The sequence below is a fragment of the Aythya marila genome (assembly GCF_965140915.1).
Source record: "Aythya marila genome assembly, chromosome: 10".
Classification (NCBI taxonomy): domain Eukaryota; kingdom Metazoa; phylum Chordata; class Aves; order Anseriformes; family Anatidae; genus Aythya; species Aythya marila.
The window spans coordinates 9262996-9288842 of NC_139051.1; the positions used below are offsets into that span (position 1 = coordinate 9262996).

General features: G+C 46.2%; 2 protein-coding genes across 7 annotated transcripts in view; one reads left to right on the forward strand and one right to left on the reverse strand.

The window, feature by feature from the left end:
* Positions 1-3964: 3964 nt before the first annotated feature.
* On the reverse strand, positions 3965-15421 carry SLC25A20 (solute carrier family 25 member 20). Its single transcript, XM_082767914.1, has 9 exons — positions 15181-15421; positions 14568-14660; positions 12535-12662; positions 10270-10360; positions 9167-9284; positions 7939-8011; positions 7304-7413; positions 5920-6044; positions 3965-5399 (listed from the first exon to the last, which is right to left on the reverse strand). The coding sequence occupies exons 1-9, from the start codon at positions 15283-15285 to the stop codon at positions 5337-5339; spliced, it is 906 nt and encodes a 301-aa protein (XP_082624040.1). The 5' UTR covers positions 15286-15421; the 3' UTR covers positions 3965-5336.
* A 143-nt stretch (positions 15422-15564) lies between these two features.
* The window catches only part of ARIH2 (ariadne RBR E3 ubiquitin protein ligase 2), a 29704-nt gene continuing 19421 nt past the window's right edge, over positions 15565-25847 (forward strand). For 3 of the 6 annotated variants that reach the window (XM_082767915.1, XM_082767918.1, XM_082767919.1), the window contains exons 1-2: positions 15571-15658; positions 18793-19139. In XM_082767915.1, the coding sequence (XP_082624041.1) occupies positions 18891-19139 (249 nt within the window). In that variant the 5' untranslated portion in view covers positions 15571-15658; positions 18793-18890. Of the gene's footprint in view, positions 15659-16024; positions 16137-16747; positions 16767-18792; positions 19140-25847 lie in introns of those variants that run through there. The other 3 variants (XM_082767916.1, XM_082767917.1, XM_082767920.1) reach the window with 3 other exon arrangements.

Here is a 25847-nt window from a genome sequence, read left to right on the forward strand (position 1 = left end):
CTAAGACAAAACTTTGTGAGAGGGCTGCACAGGTCAGTCACTGGGACTCCCATGCCAACAAACACCTCTGTCATCTACACACATTCCTGTGCTGCCAAGCTGACAGCTGCTTGCTCACGTGGTGGGGCCGCACCAGCAATGCACAACTGTTGAACCGCAGGAGAGCTGGCAACAAACCTCCTCCTCTGCCCTGTAGACACTGGTGCTGCCTCTGACATGGAGTAGGAAATCTCTGTCCCTGACCTTCCCAGGAACAGCTCACCTAGGGTCCCAGTTTGTCTTGCCTCATCTACCAGGCTATTAGTGTCAGGCTTTAACAATCAGTTGCTGCAATTCCCATAAAGGTGGAAAATACAAAGCCACCCCCACCCCTCCATTTGTGTCCTTAACTGCACAGGCCAAGTACAGATAGAAAATTGAACTTGTTCATTTTGTTATTGTTACTGAGAGAAATGCCAGGAGTGACTGTGTTTTTGGAACAAACAGTGCTTGTGACACGGGAGTGGTTCATTCCTTCAGCTGGACCCACTAGTAGGAAAATGGGGGTTGGGGGAAAGCAATTTTTCATCAGCACACGAGATAACTAGTCCATATTACAAGGTATCACTGCTCTCAAAAGAGACAAACATTTCACATCAGTGCTGTGCCTCACCCGTGATGCCTCCTGAAGAAGCAGAACCACCTCCAGGCTCAGATGAAACCGAACCTTGCAGTCCCAGTGCAGCTTTTGCTGAATGGAAACAAGGTGGACCTGGGAAAAAAAGAGGCTGGGAAGCTCCGCTTTCTGCACCTGTACTCATGAAGTGGGTAAGGACAGAGATTGCTGTTGCTGGGAAGGCTGCACAGTGGTTTCTGTACGCACCTTCCCCACCTCAGCAGCAGCAGCAGCCTGCCTGTTTCCCTGCGGTGCTGGCACTAACAAAACAGGAGAAGACTCCGTGTTCCCTTCTCTCCTACCTATTGCCTGGGGCGGCTTCAGGCTCCTTTCCAAGAGAAGCCTCTGCTGTTGGAGCCGGAGTTCAACCACGTTACAAAAGCCTGTGGTGTCTTGAAACTAAGCACGCCCGCAGCTGCTGGGAAGTGAGCAAAGGCGCTCCGAGAACAGCCAGTTCCCTTCCTCGGAGAGATCTCCCATCAGTTGCCAGTTCCTGAACTTTGGCTCCAGCCAGGAGGCAGTCAGCAAATCAGATAATTGCCTGGCAGTGATTGATACAGAGTCAAGGGTGAGTGGGGAGGGAGGGAATGAGCGGGCAGGATTGTGTTTCAGAGGGAAGTGTTTTTTTAGGATTTGTCTATGCAGGCAGCTGGGAGCTTTTCGAAGTCACATTGGCTTAACCTGAGCAGGAGACTCGCTGTAGTTTTACACTTTTTCAGCATTTCAGCTGGTTCTGCTGAAATCTGTATAGGGATTAAAGATGAGAAGGGACAGAAAATTGGTTTCCCTGCATTTACAGATAAAAAGTACTCAAGGCTAAATGGAAGTTTAATATATTTTGACTGTATTAATGCAGAGAGGAAGAGCAAGCGCCTGCCACTGATAAATAACTATTAGGAAACAGTATTAGAAAGTACTACCAAAAAGAAATGGTGCTGCTAGGATCTGCTTTCAGCATCGGGGTGTTCACAACCAGGCTGCTCAAAATTTACTTAGGTATCAACAGCTGGTGTGCAGCTTCTCTCAAACGCAGCACAGCAGCCCTGCTAGAGGAAGGGAGGTCAGCTCACTGCACAGCTAAACATTTCAGCCCTCCAGTCAGCCATACCTAGGGTTAGCAAGAGCATCATGTACCTCAGCAAATTTACATTCAAACTGTTATCTACAAAGGGAAGTAAAGCTTATCTGTAGCCTATTGCTGTAACTTTGATACTGATCTTTATAGCCATGTTTCCAGTAAGCCTAGAGAGAACCCGTGAGTTATCAACTGCTTAAACTAAACTGTCTGAATGTGGAGATCTTAGTAAAATTCCTATCCATCTTCTAATTAAGGTTTGTGTTTTTACCAGGTTCGAGATGTAGTTGCAGAACTGTTCTAACACTGAGCTGGTGGGAGATGTCTGCAGTTAGACACAAATGGCGCTGCGTTAGAAATGCTCTTCCATTTCAAGCATGCAGCATCACGCAGTGTGCTCTGCCCTGCAGCCCATTCCCTCGCTTCCACTGGGTGCTTTCTCAAGGCAGTGTCTGCTGCACAGAAAGAGGGGACGGTCATTTGGCAAATTTTGTATGGCAGAATCTGAGACACGAGCAGCTTTTTAAACATTTCCAGGCACCTTACCCAAAACTTTTCTCCTCCCACCACTGTTGTTGGAAAGCAGCTGCTCGTTCCTGATCTCCATCTTCTGTATTTTATCTAAAAGCACCAAATGGAATCGAGCATGTTAAACAGCCAGAATTTTATTATGCAAAACGCAAAGCTCTCCGAAAACTTCAGCTTGGGAAGAATATAATTAGGATAATTGAAATTGGAAAAAGGATCTGAAGTGCTAAAAAAAAAAAGTGAAAGAAAAGGCATTGGAGGGATAGCTTGGTAGAAGGGAGATAGATGGTTTACAGTGACTAGTAAGAACTGAAATATCTTTCAGAGCAAGTCCTGCTGCAGGCTATGGGCAGGTGAGCCTGACCTGGTGGTGGCACAGCCAAGGTCCAAGCACTTGGAGCCCCAAACAACGGGACAGCACACACGCCAAGAAGGCTCCTCAGTGCCCAGCTCATAGCAGGTCTCCCATTCCCCCTCGGCACAGGTTATCATTAAGCCAGGAGGCTGACAGCTTTCCTCACCAGGGTAGAGAAGGAGAAGAGGCTCCTCCCTTCCAGCTGCCTGTCTGTCCTGCTGGCCATAAAACTTCTGCAGCCTGACACAGAGCTACAGCTGCCACCAATGGAAGCAGCAGCCCGTGGGCACCAGCTGCTGTGCTCGCTCGCTTGCTTCCGACCTTGACTTCAGATTTGCTGGTATGTCCATCTTGCTGACAGCCCCAGACAGCCACCTGCTGGGCAAACGCATCGAAAAAAAAAAAAAAAAAAACAAACATATCTATCTAAAACAGCCCTTAGAACCAGGACGGTTGTTTCAGTTCTTCCTAGCTTCCTATGAGGCCAGGAGCTGCCCACGATGCGTTAGTTGACAGGACAGCTGGAACAGGCAGGTGTTTGGAATTTTGAGAGTATGCGCACATCTGTCCCTCCCAACACGTGTCCGTATTCCTGGAACGTATAACTTAAGAGGAAAAAAAAAACCAAACAGCTTCATGACACTTCAAAGCTGGCAGAAATCATTGCTAGGCATTGCAGCCTCAGCACGAAGTCAGAAAGATGACCAGAGCAGATGAGGAACCAAGGCAGCACAGGGAGAGCAGTGGGTGGTTAGGAAGCATAGACCTGTTCCTCTTGAAACAAGTTTGGATTTAGCCTCAGCAAACCTAGATTTGTGTTTAAAACTATTTCGGAGATTAATGGCCTTTAATTACTGCTTCTCTGAACCAGCGTTAACTCTGCGTTCATGCTTTAAGCATTTCATTCATCCATAGCTGCAGTGATTAGAGGCAGGAGCAGCAGCAGGTTTCTAGGCAATGTGGAAGGTCTGGAGCTGGCAATAAGGCAGGGAGAACACAAAGCCAACTCCAAGCAACTGGGCTTGTCCCACCCCAGGGGCTCTCTCAGTGGTTTGACACCTCCCACCCTCTCCCAAAGGTAAATCACCAAGGTGGACTCTGGGGAAGGCAGGTTCCCTGCTGGTCCTTCCTAATTGTTGGGAAGGAAAATGGAATTCTAAGTTTCTGAAGCAGCATCGGGTGGAATGTACTGAGGAAAGATCCCATCTGTGCAAAGCCAAGGTGAGGACTGTCTCGTTATGGCACAGCCCAACATGCCCACAGAGGATCAAGGACAACCTCTCAGTTGCCTTTTCTGTGGGGCATCAGCTTTGTTCTGTTCCCCTGCATTTGTGTCCAGTCCTTTTCCTGAAAAACATAAAATCCTTTCCACAGATGAGGTGTGTTGTTTAGTGTCTGGCTTTATAGCTTAAGAGCTTTAGCTGCAACACAGCACCTAACAGGACTTGTAAGATGAACGTTAGGTGCAGGACATTCATTTCCAGGCCTCATGTTAAAGAGCCCAGAAATTCAAAAGCTAAGATGCAAGGCATTAGAAATTAAACACAGCACGGCACAACTTAATTCCCATTCACAACTCAGGATTAAGAGTAGGAAAACTTTTGCAAAGCCAACCATGCAAAAATAAACCAAAGCACACATTGTAGCCGAACAGCAGCTAGCTTTATTGAGTTCTGACAACATCGCATCAAAACCAGGAGAAATTAAAAGTGCTTTTTGCTTGTTAGGATTAGTCATTTCTCAAATTAAAATGTGATTGTGCTCAACAGTATTACAATAAAACCAAGGAACAGGAGTTAGAATAAAGTTAAACAAGATGGCAGAGCCAGTGTCACCTTCACGTACCCCCCTCGTGTCAGAGTTCTTAGTTTGAGTTCTTAGAAGTCCCATTAAAATTTCTGAACTGCAGGATGCAACATTTCATCAAATACCTCAAGGGCTGTTAGGAATCGTGCTGTTCTTGTGAAACCACATTTGGGATATGTTCAGTGGAACAGAAAGTGACAAAGGGATTCCAGAGAAAAGTTCAGGTAAACATTTCCCCACCGGCAACCTTAGTGAAGTTTACTGCAAACGTTTGAGCGTAATTCATTTTTCCCCTTAGTTCCGCAGAAAAGGTAAGCGTGCGATATCCTGTAAGGTATCTGTAATGCCTCTCAACCCACCCAAACCTAACTCTAACCTCACCTGCTTAGTTCTGTGTTTGCTGCATCACACGCATGGAGGATTTGCTGTCAACACGCAAACAGGCAACTGAAAAAACTGCAAGAGACAGGAATGCTAATGGACATCGATTGTAAATACTATAGTATGTGCAGCTGCTAACTTATGCCCTGAAAGTTAACTACACGCTGCCTAATAAGTTTTTCAGCATTCATTTCTATGTTTCTTCAGTAAATAAAGAATTAATATTTAGGAAATCTCTTCTTCCATGAGGAAGTACTTAAGGTAGTGTGTGTAGCGTGTCTGTTAGCAGCATTACTGCTGTGGCACGTTGGCTCAGAAGACAGGTGCATCACCTTTAACTCCTCATCAACTCTATTTCAGAGTTACGGCTTACATTTCTGAATGGCACATAGCACCACCTAAAGATTATGAGGAAGGCAAAAAGGTATTAGGCAAGCAATCATTCCTGAAACTTCAAGTGATCATTCATTTATTCCTTTGAGGCAGACTCGTACTCTCTTCCTTATCCTCTCTGATTTCCAAAGACTTTGCAGTCTTCATAGACCTGGTGCAATCCAGTTAAGGAACTTCATAGCAACTTCAAAACCAAGGAAACATGCCTGGGAAACAGAGAACATACAAAACAAATAAGGATTCTAAAAAAACTATTCCAAACAAGCCTTCTGAATGTAGCACTATAAACACCTGACATGGCTGATACGGGAGGAGGAAGAGAGCAAAAAACATCTTGTACCAGAGGCAAGAATTCTGCTATATCTTTTCATACACATGCAGAACTTCTAATCCATTAAGTTCGTTATTTACTGAAGGAGAAGCCAGTCCAAACTTATCCACACGTTTCTGTATTCTACCAGTGGATGTATAATCAGACACGAAATACTGTCAGAATAAGCCAAAGGGCTTTTGTGCACAGCTTAGAACTCGTTGGGTTAGTTGGTAGCTCCCCCTAGGTTAAGGTACACTTCAGAATGCAGACACCAACAGCCCAAAGTACCTCCAGTGATGAGAATCTCACTGACATGGTACAGCAGTAAGCAGCTAGTCATCTCCCCTGCAGACTACAAACATGCACTGGATGGCCAGGTCCCCAAAACCCATCTGGAACAGCAGTTTACTTACCGCATTAGCAGGAAATGCCCTGATCATGACAGCTGTGAAGCCTTTATAGAGAGATGCAACTCCTTCCTCTCTGATAAGTTCTCTCAGTACATCTCTAAAGCCATTTGGGTATTTTCCTGGAGGAGCTGCAAGAGATAAAATACATTAGCTAAGCTGTATGGCAATCACAAATACTGAAGGAATATTTAACAGCCCAGGATTTTTAACAGGTTTGTATTGCTATGCCATCCAAGTGTCACCAGAATCCAAGCGCTGCTGAAGCCACGTCATGAAAGTATCAGCTTGGGAAAATGACTTATTTCAGTCAAAAACAAAGAAATAATACAGCTGGTTTACAAAAGGCTCAGTAAACAGAAGTTAAGTGCTCATCATCACCATAAAAAATTTACATAATTAAGACATCTGGAGGGTGGGGGATGAAGGAGAGAAGAAAGGAAAGGAACTTTTGTCAGGATTGGATGCCTGAGCTGTTACTCTCACTGCTGCTGATGGCTCTCCCAAGAGATAGGAAGGCCATCAATAATAACTGATGAAGCTAGATAATAAGAAGCAGAAAGTGATTCTATCACGTGCCCCAGCCAAGAAGAACAACAAACTTCAAGTGAAATGCACAGGCTATTTTAATGCCGATGTCACAAATATTTGCTGAGGTGTTTTGAAAATGTATTCTATTCAAAGAACAGGTTCTTCCTTCTCCTGACACCTCTGGAAAGCACTGCCTCTGCCAGCCCTCTGAACCAAAACTTTTTCTGCAAAACAACCCAATTAAATGGAACCACCATGAAACCACGTCATCTTCAAAGCAGCATTGTAGATTGGCTCAGTGGAACAAGGATGCAAAGCTGCAACGTCTTTCACACACAGCCCTCTGTACAACAGCCAACAACCACAGCAGCCACTATCACAGAAAAAAGAAGTTTCCTGCACTAAATCATCATGATCACAAAGGCTGTCCAGTGGAGAGCTGAGTCCACAGGCAGAGCCTACAGGAGAGCCTTAGTAAAAATAAGCACTGAATAGCACTCCCAGAGAAAGCAATGAAGAACTCAAACTCCACTGAAGCTCAAAGCGTGGGGCCATCCTCACTATAACAACTAGGCCACAGATACTTCGAGCAGATCTGTGAGTCCAAAAGCAATACTCTCAGCAAGGCACGCCCAGTTACTGTAACCTTGCAGGCAGCACAGGCTAGAATTTACACAGCTGTGTCTGAAGTGAAGCAACGAAGCCCTTCAAAGACTTACATTTGTAATAAAACAGTCATGACACCTGGTTCTATTATTATCATTTCCATGCTTAGATTTCAGAACAGGTAACTAAAATGGGAATCATTGTATCAGCAGGGAGGCAGAGAAAGAAACAGAGTTGGTGTGCTACTACTCACCGGTCTGGAAACGGGACTTGAGCACGTCTGGTGGAATGGCCACTGCCCAGTTGAAGATCCCAGCCAAGCCCCCAGCAAAGAGGATCCTCGGTGCACTGAGATCACTCACACTGTGGCAGGGATGGGGTAGGAGGAAAAAAAAAAAAAAAAAAAAGTGAAAACTCATCTGTTTTGACTAAAGTGACAAGCAAAGGCAGCATAATGCTGCAGATACAGACAAGAGTGCTGTATCTGCACAAGAACTGGAGTCCTCTGGGCAAAAATTTGCCAACTCCACCCTAAAGGTTCAAATCCTTTAATTCAGCAACACAAGCACAAAATGCTCTGCAGGGGAAAGACTGAGATGGGACACAAAACAAACAAACCATCTTTTTGCACACACAGACGGGTGAAAGAGCAAAGAGCTACTCCAAATATTCTTTACTTGGCTAATAAGATCCAAGGTTAGAATCTGAGCAAAATGCAGAATATTGTTCTGTCAGTTAACCCCAGAGCAAAACAACGCAACTCAAAGTAAGTGACCAATTTTGGGGGGTTATTTTAATGATACTGCTCTAAATCCCTTCTTAACTGGGGAAAATTAAACAGCAGTGTCTGGCTAGTCCAGGAAACGCTGACTATGGGATTTCACTAACCTCTTTCCCTCAGGGGTCAGAATGTTCTTCAGCCATTCGTACGTCATGAAGTACATTCCACTGGCTGGAACATCTAGTGGGTAAACAACAAAATCTTTGAGTAGTGGGAAACAAAACCAAGCCTAGAGACACAGGAGTCCCATGCCAACTCAGCAACACCTCTAAATACATCCAGATTCCTTTTCTGAGCATTCCCTGCAAACAAAAATAGCTGTTGCTCTGGAAATGGAGGAACCTGAACTTTCCCAAGGACAGCAGGTGCTGAAGGGAAGAACTAGAAAAATACCTTGAACGCTTCAGTTGGCAGTCCTTCAAATCAGATTGTAACCCGGCCATTAAGCTGAGACAGCTCTAAGCTTTCTTAATTGCTCTATACCAGACCAGTGCAGTTCAGGAATTGTACGAGTTTGGCACACTCTTTGTTCTAATGAAGCTGGATTTCTGGATTCGTTGCTGTTGTTATTGATAGATTTGGTTTTGCTTTGTTTTCAGGTACTTCCAGAGCCCATTTTTAGTTCATGCCTAAGCTGGACAACCAGCCTCTGGCTAGGGACCCTGACAGTCTTGCTAGCTGTTACACCACTATGAGAAGCAGAGGACAGAACAAATTCCTAAACTGGGATATCAAAACAGACATTTCAGGTTATACTTAAAAAATACTGCCCCAGAACAGGGAATAATCTAACGCTATTCAAAGGAGAAAGTCCCCAAACATGTACAGCCTGCAGCCTCTGGCACAATTACTTTGGTACTGTTGCTGAGAGAGGGGTCATGACATCCCAATCCAAAATAACCCACACTCAAAAGGTTAGAAAGTGTAACTGCTTCAATCATATCTTTTAAAGCAATTGTTATTGTACAGCAGTCACACACAGCACTCGCAATACTTCTCCCAAGAAAAAAAGCCCACTTCTGTATTTTTCTTTTCTCTTTGTTCTCTGCTCCTCTCCTTTAATTCCTCTGGGCTTCTCGTATCTTAATTATTTCCTATATCCCTCTGATCCTTGCCATCTAATCTCTTCCTCACTCACTGAGAATCTCACGTTTATTTCTCAGTCCCTTTGAGGCATTGGAGTAACTCTGAAGACAAAAAAAAAAAAAAAAAAAAATGGTGACACAAAGCATCTCCAGTTGGCTAAAGGGACAGTGAGACACATGATACTATGCCAGGCTTCTTATCTTCAAGCACCCCAAGATGAAGCAGCACCAGAACGTTTCCATCAGTTACCTCTCATGAGGGTGAGCACTGTCCCCTTGTACACGCCGCGAATCCCAGCCTCGCGGTACAGCTGTTTTGCACAGTCCAAAGAGCCAGTGTATTTAGTTTCACCTGTAGCTGCCTGGATCTGAAGGATTAAAGTGACAGTTTCTGGCTAGTGAAGATTTCTGGCTGGTGAACAATCATTTAGTCAATAATCAGAAAGCCACATGCACATTTGCAGAGAGGAAGGAGCACATATGCATTCTGTAGGCACTCCTGCATATGGAGCCTCCGCATCATTTCCTCAAGGAATGCTCTCCCATTCACACTGAGGATGTATTTATTGTTCATGCAGTGGCTAGGTTCTCCCTTATTTTTCGCCAGTGTAAGTTTGAAACAACTGAAACCAGTTAGGTAATACTTGCACTGACAAAAAGTAGCCTTCAAATAATTCAGAGAACTCCAAACAATTTGTATGTGCATAGAACACTCCACGAGAACAGCACATCTGTCAGAACTGACACGTGAACACCCACCACCACGCTGAAAGAGCTCAGGAGAATCTGACATAAGCAAACCTTCCCGTCTCTGCTACCGACAGTATTTTCATTTGTTCAGGTTTACATTTTCCTACAACGCTTTAAAAAACCCTCGAGGAGATGTAGAGCCAGCAGTCACCCAAACATTAAAAAACTATTCTATGTATTTTGAAGCACTTTCCTCAATTGCACGTTGGGAACTTGTCAAGAAAATGGAAAAATCTTTACAATAGGAAGTCTTATGACCTAGTAGTTCGGGATTTTTTTAACTAATTTTTTCAGAGAAAGTTTCATTCTGAAGAGCTGTACTTTTCCATACTTTAAAGCAGACTGAGTCATCCACTGATGCCTCATATAATGCCACACAGTGTGAGGCTTGTGCTCTGCGAAGTGAATGGAGCAGCGAATGCTGTGTGCACTTATACTGTCACGGTGTGTAATGCTTCTTCGTGACACGGCTCCATTAAATGACAGTTGTCTCAGTCCTGTCAAAAACCAGAACAGAGCGAATACACTAACCAAGGAAGCTCCCGGTGTGGAAAGTCAAGACCGCTAACATTAAATTGCTGTCACCAGCAGCCAATTCCTTACCTGTAAAAGGCACTTGATTCTCTCTCCTGGAGCCATGATCACCGTTGTGAACACTCCCGACAGCATGCCAGCTGCAAACAGCTGAGGATATCTGCCCAGAGGAAACAGAAGTGAGACCCTGACACAGCACAGTAAACGAAGGGCAGAAAGACTTCTGTATCACAAGATTATTCTGCTTCATACAAGGTTGGCAGTGAAACTAGAAATGCATCCGCTCCTTTTGATCAGTGCAGAAGTGCCTCATCAATGCATAATTAGAGCTAAACATTTAAGATCTCTAGGATTCAAAGCCCTGGTTCCCACAGCAACCATAAGTCAGCTCTTCACAGCTATTGTATTTGCTAATATTCCTTACACTTGCGGTTTTTGCACAGCATTCCCCATTGATTTTTATTCTCAACAGTCTCTTCTTCCCACAGTCTCCCGTATTCTTCTCAGTGACCTCAGCCTCCACACTTCGCCCTGCTTGTGCAGTCAACAGCCTCATTTCTGTAACCCCTCAGAGGTTCTGTGCTGTTGTCGAGTCTGTCCTGCCAACCTGCATCATCCCCCCACACTCTGCATCTACTTTCACATTTAAAAGTCTGTGACAGAAATCCCTTACACAGGCTTTCTGCATCACAAATGCATTTTGACATCCAACCCTTCCCTAGTAAGATCTAATATCTCAATTAAATTCCACACCTTCCACTTGTCTCCATTTGCCAAAGAGATGGCATTCTAGTCAGGTTTTCCAATTCTTACGCCTTTCTTTACTCTCAAATTCCCATCCAATTTTCTCCACTCCCACCTTCCAGACCTTTCAAACCGCCCCCACCACTTCGCATGCACCTCCTGCTCAGAATAAGCTTTGAGTTTTCTAGCTCACCTTGAGATTATTCAGCCTCAGAAAAGACAGAATAGGCTCCTCGGGTTTCTTTCCATCTCCTTCCTTCCAAAAACTCCCTGCAAAATCAGCGTGGTGAACCACTGCCCTCCTGCCTGCCTCAGACCCATAACCATGGTGCTAAGTCTGACCTTTCTTTCTGGCCCTCACACACCAAGAGTACCATATCTTGCTGTGTAAAGTGCACCTAAGGGGCAGCACAGTTGTGCACAATGACAGATTTACCACCTAGTTGTTGACCTGTGTTCTTTCTCTCCAAGGCAGAGCAGCAGGAGGAGTTCTACATAAACAGCCAGAAGACTACACTGCACTTCTCCACCTTCCCCGTTAACTTCCCTTTGATACAATGAGTGCAAAACGCAAAGCCCCGAGGTGTTCGGGCTGCTGGCAGTAAGCCCCCAGCCCGTTTGTTTCCTTGAATTCTCCAATCTTTACCAACTCCCTGTCTTACTCTTCAGCTTTGCCTGCACGATGATGCCACCGTGGCAAAATGAAGAGCCAGGAAAGCGCCCCAGCAGCCCGGCCCTGCCTCCCTCTGCACGACCCAAGCAAAGGGAGCTCGCTCCATGCCAGGTGTGCTCACACCACCCAGACAGCAGGCGAGGCTCCAACAGAAACCGTCCCTCCCCACCCCACCATGCTCGGCTCAACACAATGGGCTCCTGCTTTCCAACAGGGCTCCTACGTATTGCACAAATAATAGCACGACATGTTGCTAAGCTACAGTTCTATTCCTGGGGAGCCATAAATCAATTCAGCAAAGAAGTTAAGGGAGCACTTCTGGGAGAATTTTCCTCAGGCGTAAGTTAGCTTGGAGAGAGCAATACTAAGTTTTCTTAGCTTCCCTTCTCTTTTCTATAAGGTTTGACATGTCTGAGAAGAAGGCTGCTCATAAATACTACTTTTTGGAAATTAATAATGAAACATTTCCATGACTACTACTAAACCCTAAACTAAGGGCTCAGCAGAGTCACAACTAGCAGGGAAGAGAAAATTGGGATTTTTGAATGTCAGTTTTGTCAAGATTGCTCGACCACGAATGTATTTATTCCCTAGTTTCTGTTAATAGCAAGTGTTCGCAGGCTATCATTACGTAACTCACACTGTACTCCACCAAAATGGAATTGTTCCTTAATGGCTCGCTCTTGCGTAGAAAGGGAATTGCACAGCACCTGCCCACGTGCTGGCTGCTTTTAGCCTGTGCTATCAGTCCCACGCTTCCAGAAGCGTTCAAACACACGAGTGTTTTATTTTTCAGAACTATATTTATAACCTAGGAGAAGAGACAAATTTACACCACAACTCGAAGTGTGACAATAAAGAAGCTGCAAGAGCCTCAGGGTGCCGTTCCCAACTCTCTGCTTAACTCAGAAACTCACGTCAAAACATCATCAGGTTTTCTCTGCTGGAGTCTTTTTCCCAAGCCAAATCCAAAGAAGCACACAGCAAACATGGGGGTCACTCCGATAATCGGAGCTGCCATTCCTCTGTACAAGCCTCGGACTCCCTGCAAGAAACAGCATCACAAGAATTACTTCTTTGGCATACGCTCTGCAAATATTTTAATTTATTGACAAGCAAAATGCAAGATAATATCAGCTAGCCAGTCACATTAATTAGAGCAATAACAGCATCTATTGTTTGTTTACAATGATACACGTTTAACTGGTGCAAGGAATGCTGCCCTTCCTGGAGAGCACCGGCCCCTTTACCACCCTGCTGTTCCAACACTGATCATCCAGAACTTACACCTCAAGCACGAGGAGGTTTAGTTGAAAGCCACCTGAATGAAACTCCTATAAGAGCGGGTCAAAAAGTCCTTTCTCCCAGGTACACACAAAAAATGTGTATGTGCTTTATCGGTAAGTCATCAAAGGCAGCAGTGTAAAACCCTGACACTGAGCCTGAGAATGCTGGAGCAAATTTGCTCTTCAGGTAAAGAGGCAGGGAGACTAACCTGAGCTCCTTTACTCCCCACACAAACACAGTCTGGAATGAGTTCAAGAGGAAATCATTCTTCCTTTCATTCTTCATCATATAAATTTGCATCCCTGACGTTTCCCTTCATCAGGCTGCACCCATGGAAAAAATCTAATGCAGAACCAGTGGCAGTGTTTATTTCATTTACCTTGCCTTTTAAGTGTTTGTTTTTTTTTTTTCTTACAAAAAGGAAGCACTTATCTGTCTAGATAAAGGCTAGGTGCACAAATTGTGTATTTGCTAGTCAATCCACTCATCCTCTCTCCTCCCCAGAACAAGTCAGTGTGTCCCAACAGGTGTCCATGTGCTTACAGACACAGCTGGCTCTGTAATGAAATCCTGTCGGGTTCACAAAAATCAGACACTCCTGCTCAGCCTTCCTGTGAGCAATGGGAAACAAAAGGCCTCGGCAGAGAAGTTTCAGTCTTCCTCACAGAAACAGATGAGTATTGAGTAGGAGCAGAGAGGCAGCGCTACTTCTGAACGCCGAATCAGAAGGCTATTATTACAGTTCAGCTCTGACGTCCGTGCTTCAGCAGGGGTGTTAAAAACTAAAACGGATTCAGAGCTAGCAGAGCAATTCAGTGCTTCGTGGGAGACACCACGGAAACGAGATTTACTTTGGTTATGTAACAGCCTGCGAATGCCATCATGAAAGCAGATTTCAGATATGAGACGGCTCATTCATTTAGTAGCGAGTTACCTAACAAGATCCAGTGGTTAGAAATCAGACTTAAGACAAGTAAATAAACGCTTGGGCTTTATAGTCATTATTTCCAAATAGCCACTGGAAAAACGTATGAAGCAGCTGAGTGGATTCTGTGACACTTAAAGTCTTTAAACCAAGGCTGCGTGCCTTTCTAAAAACAAAATAGACGATAGTTCAGTCACATGATATGGCCGATCCAGGAGCGAGAACTGCTGTCTACATTCTGAAGATTAATCAAAACTACTGTAATTGTCCCCTTAGTCAAAAAAAAAAAAAAAAAAAAAAAAAGAAGTGTATCACCTAGAATTGAAACAAATGTTCCTCTGCCTTCTCATAGATAGTTCACAGAAGAAAGCAAAAGTACTCCCTGAATCAACAAAAGCCGTTGCCTATTTTAGGACTTCCAGAGGCAGCTCCGAATGCCGAACACAGCACGGTGCCACCAACTACAACAAAGCCAATTTTAACTGCAGTCTTTCACTCCAGACATTAATATCGTGATATTTTGTACCAAAAGCACTTCCTAACAAAACGAGGGCTAAATTTGGAACAAGCGGATGCTGAGCGTTACCAGCGAGACCTCCCTTCAAATTCTGCCAACTGATAAAACATTTTAATTAGAATCAACTCAGTGGACAAGCCAAGCCTCGGACATCCCTGGGGGGCACACCCCCACACGGCCCCGCTCCCGTGAGGCACGAAGAGCCGCCGGCTTTGCGGTACCTCTCCAACCAGAGTCTTCCTGAAGCAGTCGAAGGTCCCAGAGTAGAGCGGGGGCTGCCCGGGCTGCGGCTTGGGCTGGGTCTGCAGCCTGACCTGGCAGGGAGAGAGAAGAAAGGTGGGATTATTGGGTGCTGCTGCACTGGGCGTTGGGTTATTGGGTGTTAGTTTATTGTTTATTGAGCGTTGGGTTATTGAGCGTTGGGTTATTGTTTATTGAGCGTTGGCTTATTGAGTGTTGCTCTGCTGAACTTGGCACCTGCAGAACATCTCCCTGCAGCCACCAGGCAGCGAGGGCAGCCTTCAGGGCGCAGGTGACGGCCAGTTTCAGCCTTTAGACAACTCCAGCCTTTGCAGAAGAGCACCAGCAGTTAATTACCAGCCGCTAATTAGCAGCCGGGCGCTGTCCAACCCCCGCCCGCAGCCCCCAAGCCCGCAGGGGGCGCCCCGCCGCCTCGCGGGGCACGCTGGGAGTTGTAGTCCCCGCCTCCCCGCGGGGCACGCCGGGAGCTGTAGTCCTCCCGCACTGCGCAAGCGCGCCCCGCGCGGTGCCCGCTGGGAAGTGTAGTTCCCACAGCCCTCACCGCCTCCCCCCCTACACCCACACCCCCCTCACCTTGATGGTGTCCAGCGGGTGCCCCACGAACACCAGGCACACACCGCCGAAGCCGCCGGCGAAGAAATTCTTCACGGGGCTGATGGGCTGCGGCTGCTCGGCCATGGCGGCGGCGGCGGCTTGTGGAGGAGGAGGCGGCGGCGGGGCTTGAGGCAGAGCCGGGGCCGGGCCGGGCCGTTCCGTCCCCGCCGAGCGAGCGCCGCCCCCGCCGCCCCGCGACCTTTCCCCCAGAGCCGAGCCGCGGCGCACGCCGGGAGCGGGGCGCGTCCCCGCGTGTCCCCCCCCCCCGTTCCTCAGTGGTAGCGCCCCGCTCCCTTTTCACCCCCCCCCCTCACCCTTTACAGTGGTACAGCCCTCCCGCCCCGCCCGGCGGAAGTGACGCCACCCGGAGGCCGGCGCTTCCGGCGTGCAGCAGCGGCGGCCCGGCAGGAGGAGCCCCGGGCGCCGCTCCCGCCTCCCCCGCCCGCTGCGGAGCCCGGTGAGTGCGGAGGGGGCCCAGGCGGGGCGGCCCAGGCCCTGAGGGGGCCCTGAGGGGAGCGGGGGCACCGCCGGGCCCGTGGGGGTGTCCCCAAGCGGGAGCGGGCCCCGCCGGTAGCGGTGGGGGTGAGGCAGGCTCGGGGGGCCCAGCGCGGTGTGGGGGTGGGGGGGAGCCCGCGGGGCCTCTGGGGGCGGGGGGCAGCTGCGCGGGGGTGTCTGCGGGGATGGTGCGAGGGGGGAGCTGCTGCGCTGGGTGCTCGCTGCTGGGGTGGGAGAATCACGGGTGGAAGCTCGGGGCAGGGGGAGGCGGCGGGGGGCGCGTGCTGAGGGTGTGAGGAGGCGATTGAGGCTGATCCCTGGATTACAGGCTCCAGTGGCATAGGCAGAGATGAGATTAACGCTGGTAGCGAGCGCGGAGCGGGGGCTGTAGAGGGCTTCCGAGGAAGGCGAGGGGGCCAGTCCGCCTAAACTTGGCGTGGGTAAGTAATTCCGGAGGCAAACTCGAGTCACGCTGAGGATTGTCAATACAGGAGAGAGAGGAAAAAGTGGCAGAAAAAGTTTGTTGAAATAACTGTGAAATCCCAACAGAAAAAGCAGCAGGGAGGAGCGCCTTCCAAAAGAGTTTGAGAAGTCCCACAGAGGTAGATACAGAGGGCAAGGAGTCAGAGAAAAGCGATGTGGTGAGACAGAAACGAGGAGGGATGCGGTAACTTTGCTGTCTGGCTGTACTGAGGGTAGAGGGGACATCCCTGCTGGAGCTGGCGGCTCAGGGCATGGGGATGGGGGCATTTACAGGGCGACTGGAGGAAGAGAGGGGGCTGGATCAGTGCTAGGGCAGGTGAAAGGTGAAGGAGCACCGATGATGGAGGTGGAGAAGTGGGACCTCATCTTATTTCCACGTAGGAAAGCGATCTAAACATTGTTTAAAACTTTATAAGCTGATCTGGGGGATTACGGTAAGTTACCCCAAATACTCTGTTCTTTTGACTCTCTTTTTGAGTTTATCATCCTTATTGTCTTAGCCAACGTTTTATAGCTCTAGTTTATCTCTTGTCTTAGTTTGTAAGCAGAGAGCTGAGCAGGTCTGAGAGCGTGAGGCTGAGCGCTAGGTGAGTTATGGCCCTTGTTTTCTTGGCACCTGGCTTTGTTTTGTCCCCAGAAGCCTTCGTCCTCCTCCCTGTCACACACAACCATCCGGCGTTAAGTTATGCTGGAAACAAACGCTTCCCTAGGGCGCTGTGACAGGACTCACAAAAGACATCCAGTCTGCTGCCTGTTCCCTGCTGGTACGCCATGTTTGCCCACACGAGCAGTTCTCTGTTAATTCAAGTATGCGCTAGGTGCCCGGAGAAAGGCTCTGCCCTCCCTTGGGCCTCTCTTCCCCAGGGCTGGCACATCACTGCTCAGGTACCATGTAGGCCCTTCGCTCTGCTGAGGCCTCTAAAAGCAGCTCCTTGCTTTGAGACGCACTGAGGTTGCACACAGACCATCAGTTAAACGTGCTTTTTCTGTCTTTAACGTGTTGGATGATCAGAATGAGTTTGGGAGCTCCTCTGGTGAAACGTGCCTGGGCCTCGTGGTGCTCTGAGGCTTGCTGAGCACAGCTGCCACACATTCAGCTCCTGGGGGGGTCGGTATAGGTTTCCCTTGTGTCTGCCAAACCAGATTGCGCATCTGGGTCCTTCCAACATGGAGACAGAGCGCCGCTGCTCCTCCCGAGTTCTGCAGGAGGCAGTGATGTGAAGGGTCTGTATGTTACGCTGCGAGCAGCTAAGAAATCAAGAGGCAAATGAGAGGAACGGAGACCAGAGTTCCAGGGATAATATAATTAGCTCCTGGCCTTCAGCCTCTTGCGCTGGGGAAGGTTTGTATCTGTTGAGCTCGCCTCAGCTCCTCAGATGAGTGGTGCATCGCATCTCTCGGTGCTTTATCTGTGCTGCCTGGGCAGTTTATTGGAACCAGAAAACAAACTGAGGGAAAGTAATGAAAACTTATGGCTGAGATTTTGTGTGCTCTGAAGTCAGGAATATCAAAGCTTGATTATGGGCTCCCTAGCAGCTACAAATTGTGAAACTGTGGGGGTGTGTGTGTATGTATCAGAGCTAACAAGATAATGTGAAATGCCACGTACATGTAAGAAACCAACATATGCTGCCTGTAGAAAATACAACTTTTACGTCTGTATTTTCATACGAAAAGTTTGGTCGCAGCACTGTGTTTTAACTCTTTTGTGTTTAATAGATTCTCTTTTGAAACTAAAGGAATTGGTTAAGTGGTAAGTGCTCTACCTGCTGAACCTCTCAGAGCTCTAATTCATATTGTTTTAGTTACAAACCTTCTTCTAGTGTAGCCCCAATAAGTGAAGTCAAACACGTGAATTTTCCAATACGGGTGAGACTGAAAAAATAGCTTGGCTCTTCTGATTCCTCTCGAACAGCAGCTGCCGACACTTGAGTACAAACGTTTATGTTCAGAAGGTAATAAGTATGTACGCTGAGACAGTAATGAGAGCACTTATTTTATTACCCCCCCAAGAGGTGAGGCCCAAGCCACATCACATCCTGCAGAAACTAGTTAAAGGGATTATTAACACCAATGTTTCTTTGGGATGGTGTTGGAGAGGGTTAAATGGGGTGTCTGAGAAAGATCTGTTTGCCCGTCATGTTTTCTAAAGTCCCACTGAATCCTGTGGGTCTGAAGCAATGTGGACGTGTACAGGGTATCACAGGTTGTTCATAGCTCCTGTGATCATAGTTAAGGTGTTTTTATCCTGCTGATGAAATGCAGATGATGCTTTTCTGCACTACTACAGGCTGTTGGTAAAAGCTTAATGTTGAAAATCTGGATGGATTTCTGAAAAGATACGTAGTGAAGGCTATGGGGCCGCTTTCTGAATGACAGAAGTCTTGGGGCCCTCGCTGGGGGCCAGGCAGCAATGCGATGAAAACCCATCTCCGAGGTTTTAGACCTCACCTGTCAGAGCAGCTCTGCAGATGCACGAGTTGCAGCCAAATCCTCCTCAGCTGGGTTGTTGTGTTGGGCTGTCCCTGGCTGTTTGATCACCCGTGCGATGCTGCCGTGGCCTCTCTTACCATTTCTTAGGCAACAGAAAAAAAACTGTTTTTCCCCCCTTAGGAGACAGAGCTCAGATGAAATCAAAAGAACGATAAAGTTTGGAGGAGAGAAAGACGCTGCAATTGCTTTCCTGGTCTGCAGTTTGGCAGGGCACTAAGATGTCCGTGGACATGAACAGCCAGGGCTCTGACAGCAACGAAGAGGATTATGACCCTAATTGCGAGGAGGAGGAAGAGGATGAGGATCCTGGGGATATTGAGGATTATTATGATGGGGTAGCTAACGACGTGGAGCAGCAGGGAGCAGATGCCTTTGATCCAGAGGAATATCAGTTCACCTGCCTGACTTACAAGGAGTCGGAGAGCACTCTGAATGAACACATGGCCAGCTTGGCTGCCACGTTAAAGGTGAGGAAAGGTTTCTGCACTAACACAGGGGTAAAGTAAGTTAATTGAGAAGGCAAATGCCAACCGTACGGTGTGAACTGAAAGCTGTGGCAATGTTACTGGTATGGGGGGTTGGAGGAATGTTCTTGAAGGTCCCTTGTTCAAAACGGATTCAAAGGTTTGCAGTTGTTGCACACTGGTTTGGGGGCCTGAAAGTCTTTCCTGCTGTATTGTTGATTCTTAAAACTTTTTTTTGCAGAGCTGAGATTCGTGCCCAAAGTCTGAGTTAAACACTTTGGCACCAATGCAAAGAGGATGCATAGAAAAGAAACAAATCAAATAATAGATGGTACAGTTTGGTTCATCTGTGTTCCAGAAGATAACTGACAGATAGGAAGATGTGCTAAAACTCCAGTTCTAACAAAAACACCTCGCTTTGTTGGTTCTGAGTGAATAATCATAGACTTTCAAAAAAGACAGATCAGCTGTCGTGCCAGGCATTAACCCTCCCGTTGCAGTGACAAGCAATTAAAGTACAATGAACTTGCCAGCTCTTGTAGTGACTAATTCATCACAGAAGATTCCCACTCCAAGTCAGCTCCGTGGTGTTATATTCAATAAGACTTCTGTGAAGTTTTCCTTCTCTTTGTGTGACTGATGACTCTAGCATAGACTGGAAGTAAGAGGAGGTTCCCTTTCTGCCTTGTCAGTGTGCTTTGGTCCGAGCACAGGTCAGAGGAAAGCTGAGTTTCCTAAGCAGCAAGGTGTTGGCGTTTGGTTGAGATTAGCAACGTGTCTACCTTGTAGCAGGTCTCCTAGTGCTTGTTGTTCTCTGGAGCAACCCCTGAAGACAGAGGTAACTGCAGCACATAAAAACCTCGTTGGATAGATTTTAATTCACATTAATTTGGCCTGGACCTTTATTAATTGCAGAGAGATCTTGTTCTTCCTTTATACATCAGAGTCTTAAGGAAATAATATAAACATAAAGCCTGAAGACTGAAGCTTACAGGCTATAAAGTGTGCCCATACTGCAGCTCGAGCTGATTTTGCTGCCTGTTGTGCCTATTCCCAGCATTCACCACCACAGAAAATGAACTGTTTTACTGTTTCCTAGCTTTCAAACTCTTGACTGTGATTTCTTCAAAACGTGCAGTTCGAGCTCTGAATGCCTGCTGCTCCCTGCAGATCGTAAGAAAAGGGAGGCAAAAGAAAAGAGCAAATGAGAATCGTTGGTCAGCACTTTTGATCCAGTTGCTCTTGGTTCTTAGCAAATAAGCAAAGATTTAGAAATGTTTTTCTGCTGCTTGCTGTTTGCCTTCAGATGAAGCACCCTTCAGAAAGGCAATGCCTGCCATATTGTTCTCTCAAATTAAATTAACAGAAGCAATACTTTATTTAGCCATTAAAATCCAGCTTCCAAAGTTGAAATCAGTTTTTCCAAGAATTCTGGAGGTCTCACTGATGTTAAAACAGGAAAGATGATGGTTTACCAGGTAATGCCAACCTGCTAGATTGAATCTGGCCCCAAATGAGACTCATTTGAGCCCAAGGAGAGAACATTTTAGATTCCTTTCACTTCAAGAATGTGCCTGCTTATTTGCTTAAAAGTGAAGTGCTATACGTTGTGGGTTTTGCATGAGAAGATAAAAATAAATCTGGGTAGAAACCTGAAAAAATGTGATGTTGTAAGCCACTCACTGAGTCTCGGGTTCTTGAAGTGCCACGTTCACTCTGTTTTCTAGCAACGGTGGTGCAAGAATTACAAATTTCTTAACTTGGAAATCTGTTGTGTATCTGTAGCATGTGCTTTTTGTTTCCTGGCATCCTTTCTTACAATGCTTTAGCAACCCTGCTTCTTCCTTCCCCTCTCTTCCCCCAAGGAAACTTGTGATTTCACTTGTTTTCTCAGACAAACTGCAGGGGAAAAAATTTGGGTTGTGTTAGCTAGCATAGAGGAGAAGGAAATTGGATAGAACATCTTGAGCTATGTTATCATTATTTTCCATTGACTTAGAGGAGATGCATAAATAGAGGCTGATTTATTTTTTTGTCAGATCTGTATTAATATTTTTCTCCTCTAATCTCATTGAGCTCTTTTTTTTTTTTTTTTTCTTTGAGGACTGCCTGTTACAGTGTCTTGTTTTGGGGGGTATTTGTGAGTGTTCCTTTGGAGCATCCTAGTTCACTTTGCTGATTTCATCTCCTTTTGTTTCCAGGGCTGGACTTTGTGATGTCTAGTGGTTATGTAGTGCTTTTTCAGCATTAGCTCACACTAAAGAATGAGTGGTTGCCCCTGACAGGGAAAGAAGAAGGTAAATTAAAGACCGTTTTCAGGAGGAACAGTGTTGAAGGCAATTCATTACATGAACTCAGAGCAATTTGTTATCACAAGAAATGAAGAGACTAATACAAATCCCAAAAGCAAACTAAAAACCAAATACAGTGAATGAGCTCAAAGCCGGGTTTGAATGTTCTGCTGTTATGTTGTCAGCAGGTGATTCATGTTCTGAAGGTTAAATTGAAGGAGTCTTGTGAGTGTGTTTCTTATACGGCATTTTGTCTACACTCTTTTAAGACCAAAACCAGGTATTCAGAGCTTTACATCCTCGTACTTTCAATCTGTACTGTTATTAGCTAGAAACAGTCTAAATAAGTAGTATTCAATTTGCTCTGCTCGTTAATCCTCCTTTTTTTTTTTTTTTTTAACCTTTATTCAGCCATTTCAGGCTGACTGTCAAATTGCTGTTTTCTTCGAGTGTCGAGGTAAAGGGTGATCTTCCTTAGAAACCCTCTTGGCTACCTTTTTCATTCCTTGCCAATTAAAGCCAAAGTTGTTTTCACTCCTAACGAAGCTAAATAGATAATTGAACTACCGCTTAAACATGCCTGAAGAAAATGTCAAGCTAATATTTTCCAAAACTGTGATTCTCTGACCAAGAGGCCTGTGAATTGAAGCAGATCACCTTTAATTCCCCAAAAGGCCCAGCTGATCCCACAATCAACGCTTGTTAAGGACAATACTCCTGAAAGCAGAGCAGCACCTATTGCCTGCAGACCAGCAAAGGAATTTACAGCAGTTCTTTTTGAGAAGTAGATACGTTTATAAAATCCAGTATCTTTCAAAAAAAAAAAAAAAGACTTAAAATTGGACAGTAGTGAGTTTGTTTTCAAACTGATCGTCAACTCCACATTGAGTGCTTGTGAGTCCTAGAGTGGCAGAATCAGCAGACACACACAAACAGTACGATACTCAACAGTTACACAAACAAAGTTGACCCTGTTACTGGCGAGCAATTAAGAGTGTGATGAGGTCATATTGTTTTTGGTGGTGAATGACACTTCCTGGCTCTGCGGAGGGTCTCTGTACACGCCTGGAATATCTGCGATGCTCCGAATAACTGACTGTGTTTTCTCTAGTTCAGTGATGAGACGGATCTTTCTGTTTGTTTCTTTTTACCAAATTCTTATAGTGGCCATCTAAACAATGAGATAAAGCAATTGTAATTACAGTTTGTAAAAAATGTTACCTTGACTTTAGGATTTTTTAGAAGCTGATTGTCGGTCACGTGGAAGCTAACGCATTTTTGCACATTGAAAGAGAGGGATGTTATTTTACAGGCACTCTACTGCTGGAGGCTTTTAACTAAAACTGAAAGGATTGTAAAACTGAGAAAACTGATTGTAGAACTTAAAATGTTAATTAATGTGAGTAACCTGCTAATATTTACCTGACAGCAAATATTTCCTTTGATCCTTGAAATAAGTGCTTTTGATGCATTTCTCTGAACCCCATCCTCTGAAGAATAAAAATATAGATGCAAAAAAAGATTCAATGCCATGGCACAGTACTGAATCTATTAATCTGTTATTGCTGCTGATCTGCCAGCATTAAACCTCTTTTCACATATTTTCGCTCACCTTATTGATGTTGTCTCTTAATTCAACCAAATGAGTGTTTGCTCATAAAAACACAGCCCTTTGAAACCCTTCCACACACTCAAATTGCGCTGACACAGAGCAGTTAGTTTGCAGAGCTGCTTGGTGGAAGCTGGCAGGCGTCCTTCTCAAATACCATCTTTAGCAGATCCAGAGTCATGTGCGTGGAGGTTGGCAGCCGGAACGAGCAGCTCTACCCAAAGGAGCTGGCACCCGCAGAACGCCGTTCGGTGCGATTGCAGAAAGGCTGTAAAGAGCAAGATGTCAAATGACTGACTTCTGCCTCCCCCAGCACTCTGCAAACCACGACCAGTGTGTAGTGTGGGGTGCTTGTCTGAGAGAACCTGTACTCTTGGGTAGACATCCTTTTTTATGCCGTAATGACTTAATGGAACTTGCATACAACATAAAGTGGCAATCAGAAAAGACTTGCTGTGCCTAAATACCTTAATACAGTCCTGTGTGCTTAAAGCTCCTTGAAATATTTAAGTGTATGTACATAACAGAGTTTGAAAAATGTATGTTCAGGGTTAGTGCCCATAAGAACCTGAGGACGTGTGAGGTTAAGCAAAATTGTTAAATATAGTAGTAATGGGTAAATATCTAAATATTATTGGCTGTAAGTGGTAGACCATGACATGCAAATTTGACTTCTCCGCAAAACCCACGGGTGGTGTTTGGCAACGATAACGCGCTATTTCAGAGTAGCTGGGAGCCCTAGATTAGTTGGGGCACGCAGGTTTATGGCTGTGCTGTTCTGCATTTTGACATCCAGCCAGCGCTACGTGGGCACACCATCTGAAGCTGTAACCCTAGGAACACGTTTGAGGAGTACCTTTGTCCTTGTTCTGCTCTGGTTTCCCAAAAGATCCTGGAAGCTGTGCTGTACAAGAGCTGTGGTGTTGCCTGTCAGATTCATAATGCTGGTGTTTTAGTAGTAAACTTCAGGAGGATAAGAGGATGTCTGTAACAGTCCTCAGTGTGTTTTATTTTGACTCTCAAAGGGCTTTTTAAAAAGTTCTTAGACTTCTGGTTGGCAAGATAGGAGAGCTGGCTGGAGAGCCCAGACCCTGCAGCTGTGACAACTTCGTGAAGTCATTGAGGAGAGAAATTGATTTTGTCCTGTATTGCCCAGGCTGCCGAACTCCTCAACATGATTGGAAAAATGAGCCACAAACGTGGAGGGTGATTACAGCCCACACGCTTTGTGACTGACGTTAAGTGTGTCTTACAGCCAGCGGGGCACTGCAGCGAGCAAAAGATCTGTGCACAGCTGCTGATGAGTGTGGCCTTGGTGGGAGGTAGAGGCAAGGCAGAAGTCATTAAAAATGTCTAAACAACCTTTCAGAAACTGCTCAGTCCTTGTCCAGAAACAGCTGGACAAGGTGAGCACAGGAGCAGCACAACACAGCTGAAATCCATTGCCAGCTCCCTGTGCTGTGGCTGTTAAGGATGGTACAACAGAAACGAGCTCACTTGTGCACCATGAAGCTGTTTTACAAAGCAGCTGTTCCTCCTCTTCATCGTTATTAGAAAAGGGAAAAAAAATGCCCGTAGAAGCTACGACTGTCAGGTGGAGGCCTTTTTATTTGGGGTTGCACAGGGATTACTCACTGCAGTTACCCAAGCTGTGAGCATGCAGCAGTGCTCTCAGTTCGGGTTAGCTGCCCCATGAGCTGTGTCCTGAGCTGCTGCTCACACTCAGTTTATTCAGGTTGTTACCCACGCATCCTCCGCGTGGCCAGAAAGAATTTTCTCCTGTGTTTTGCTGGCCCCTAGACCAGAGCTGAGGTGAGCGCAGCGGTGGGGCACATTGCAGGGCTCTTGGTAGTTTGCAGTGAATGAGTGCAGCGTGCCCCGCTGCTCTCGGGCAAAAAAAAAAACACCTCCTATAAGTACAGCTGCAAGACTTGTGTCAGTATTATGCCCATGTGCAGTCTTACAGCTTTCTTGCTGCATTTCTTTCGCTCTAAATCTCTGAAAGAAATCTCCTAGCTCTTTTGTAACAATGCCTTCTGGCTCACCGTCTTGCTTAAGCTTTTTTTTTTTTTTTTAATTTGCTTCTGAATCTTCTCAGGAGGAATAGCGTAACAGCTTGAGAAATACGTACGTGGAGATTTCCTAGCTGAGTCCCACTGATCCTGTTTGTTGGCAGCTGAAATTTGCGCTGTCCTGTGCAGGAGAGTGGATGGATCAGAGAGGACTTGGAATTTAACCTGAGCTCTCGTCCCCGCAGCGTGTGGCAGACTAGGCTGTGCGCTGACAGCTCCACAAGCCTCACACAGTAATGCTGGTGGAGTTTGTCCTTCCCAAACTGCTCTCTGCCTCCTAAATATGCTTTTCTTGTGGGCCGACACCTGGTCTGCACGCCAGAGGTGAGTGGCAGGCTGCAGAGTCAAACCTTGGGATGAAGCAGGGCTCACGCAGCACTGGGGCTGCTCCGTGGTGCCAAAGCTGCAGTTACAGGCTCCAAATTGCATTTATTTCACCCGGGCAGCACCAGCAGAGGGTGAAACATCAGGCAAGTTCAGAGCAGTGCTGTGACTGGTGTCTAGAGGTAGATGATGACCTTTTCTCATTTTTTTTAAAGCACGACTGAACCCAGAACACTTTAGGCAGGGTGTACGATTGTTCTGTTGCAACTTCGTCTTTTTTTCTGTTAAGCGAAATTAATTAGGGCTCAGTTCTGAAAACGGCTTTGTACCTCTCGGAAACTCGTGACGGTTGCAGAGGGAGGACTTTGCTGCAAGACTTTGAACGCTTCGGGTGTTTATAGCAGGTGATGTCAAT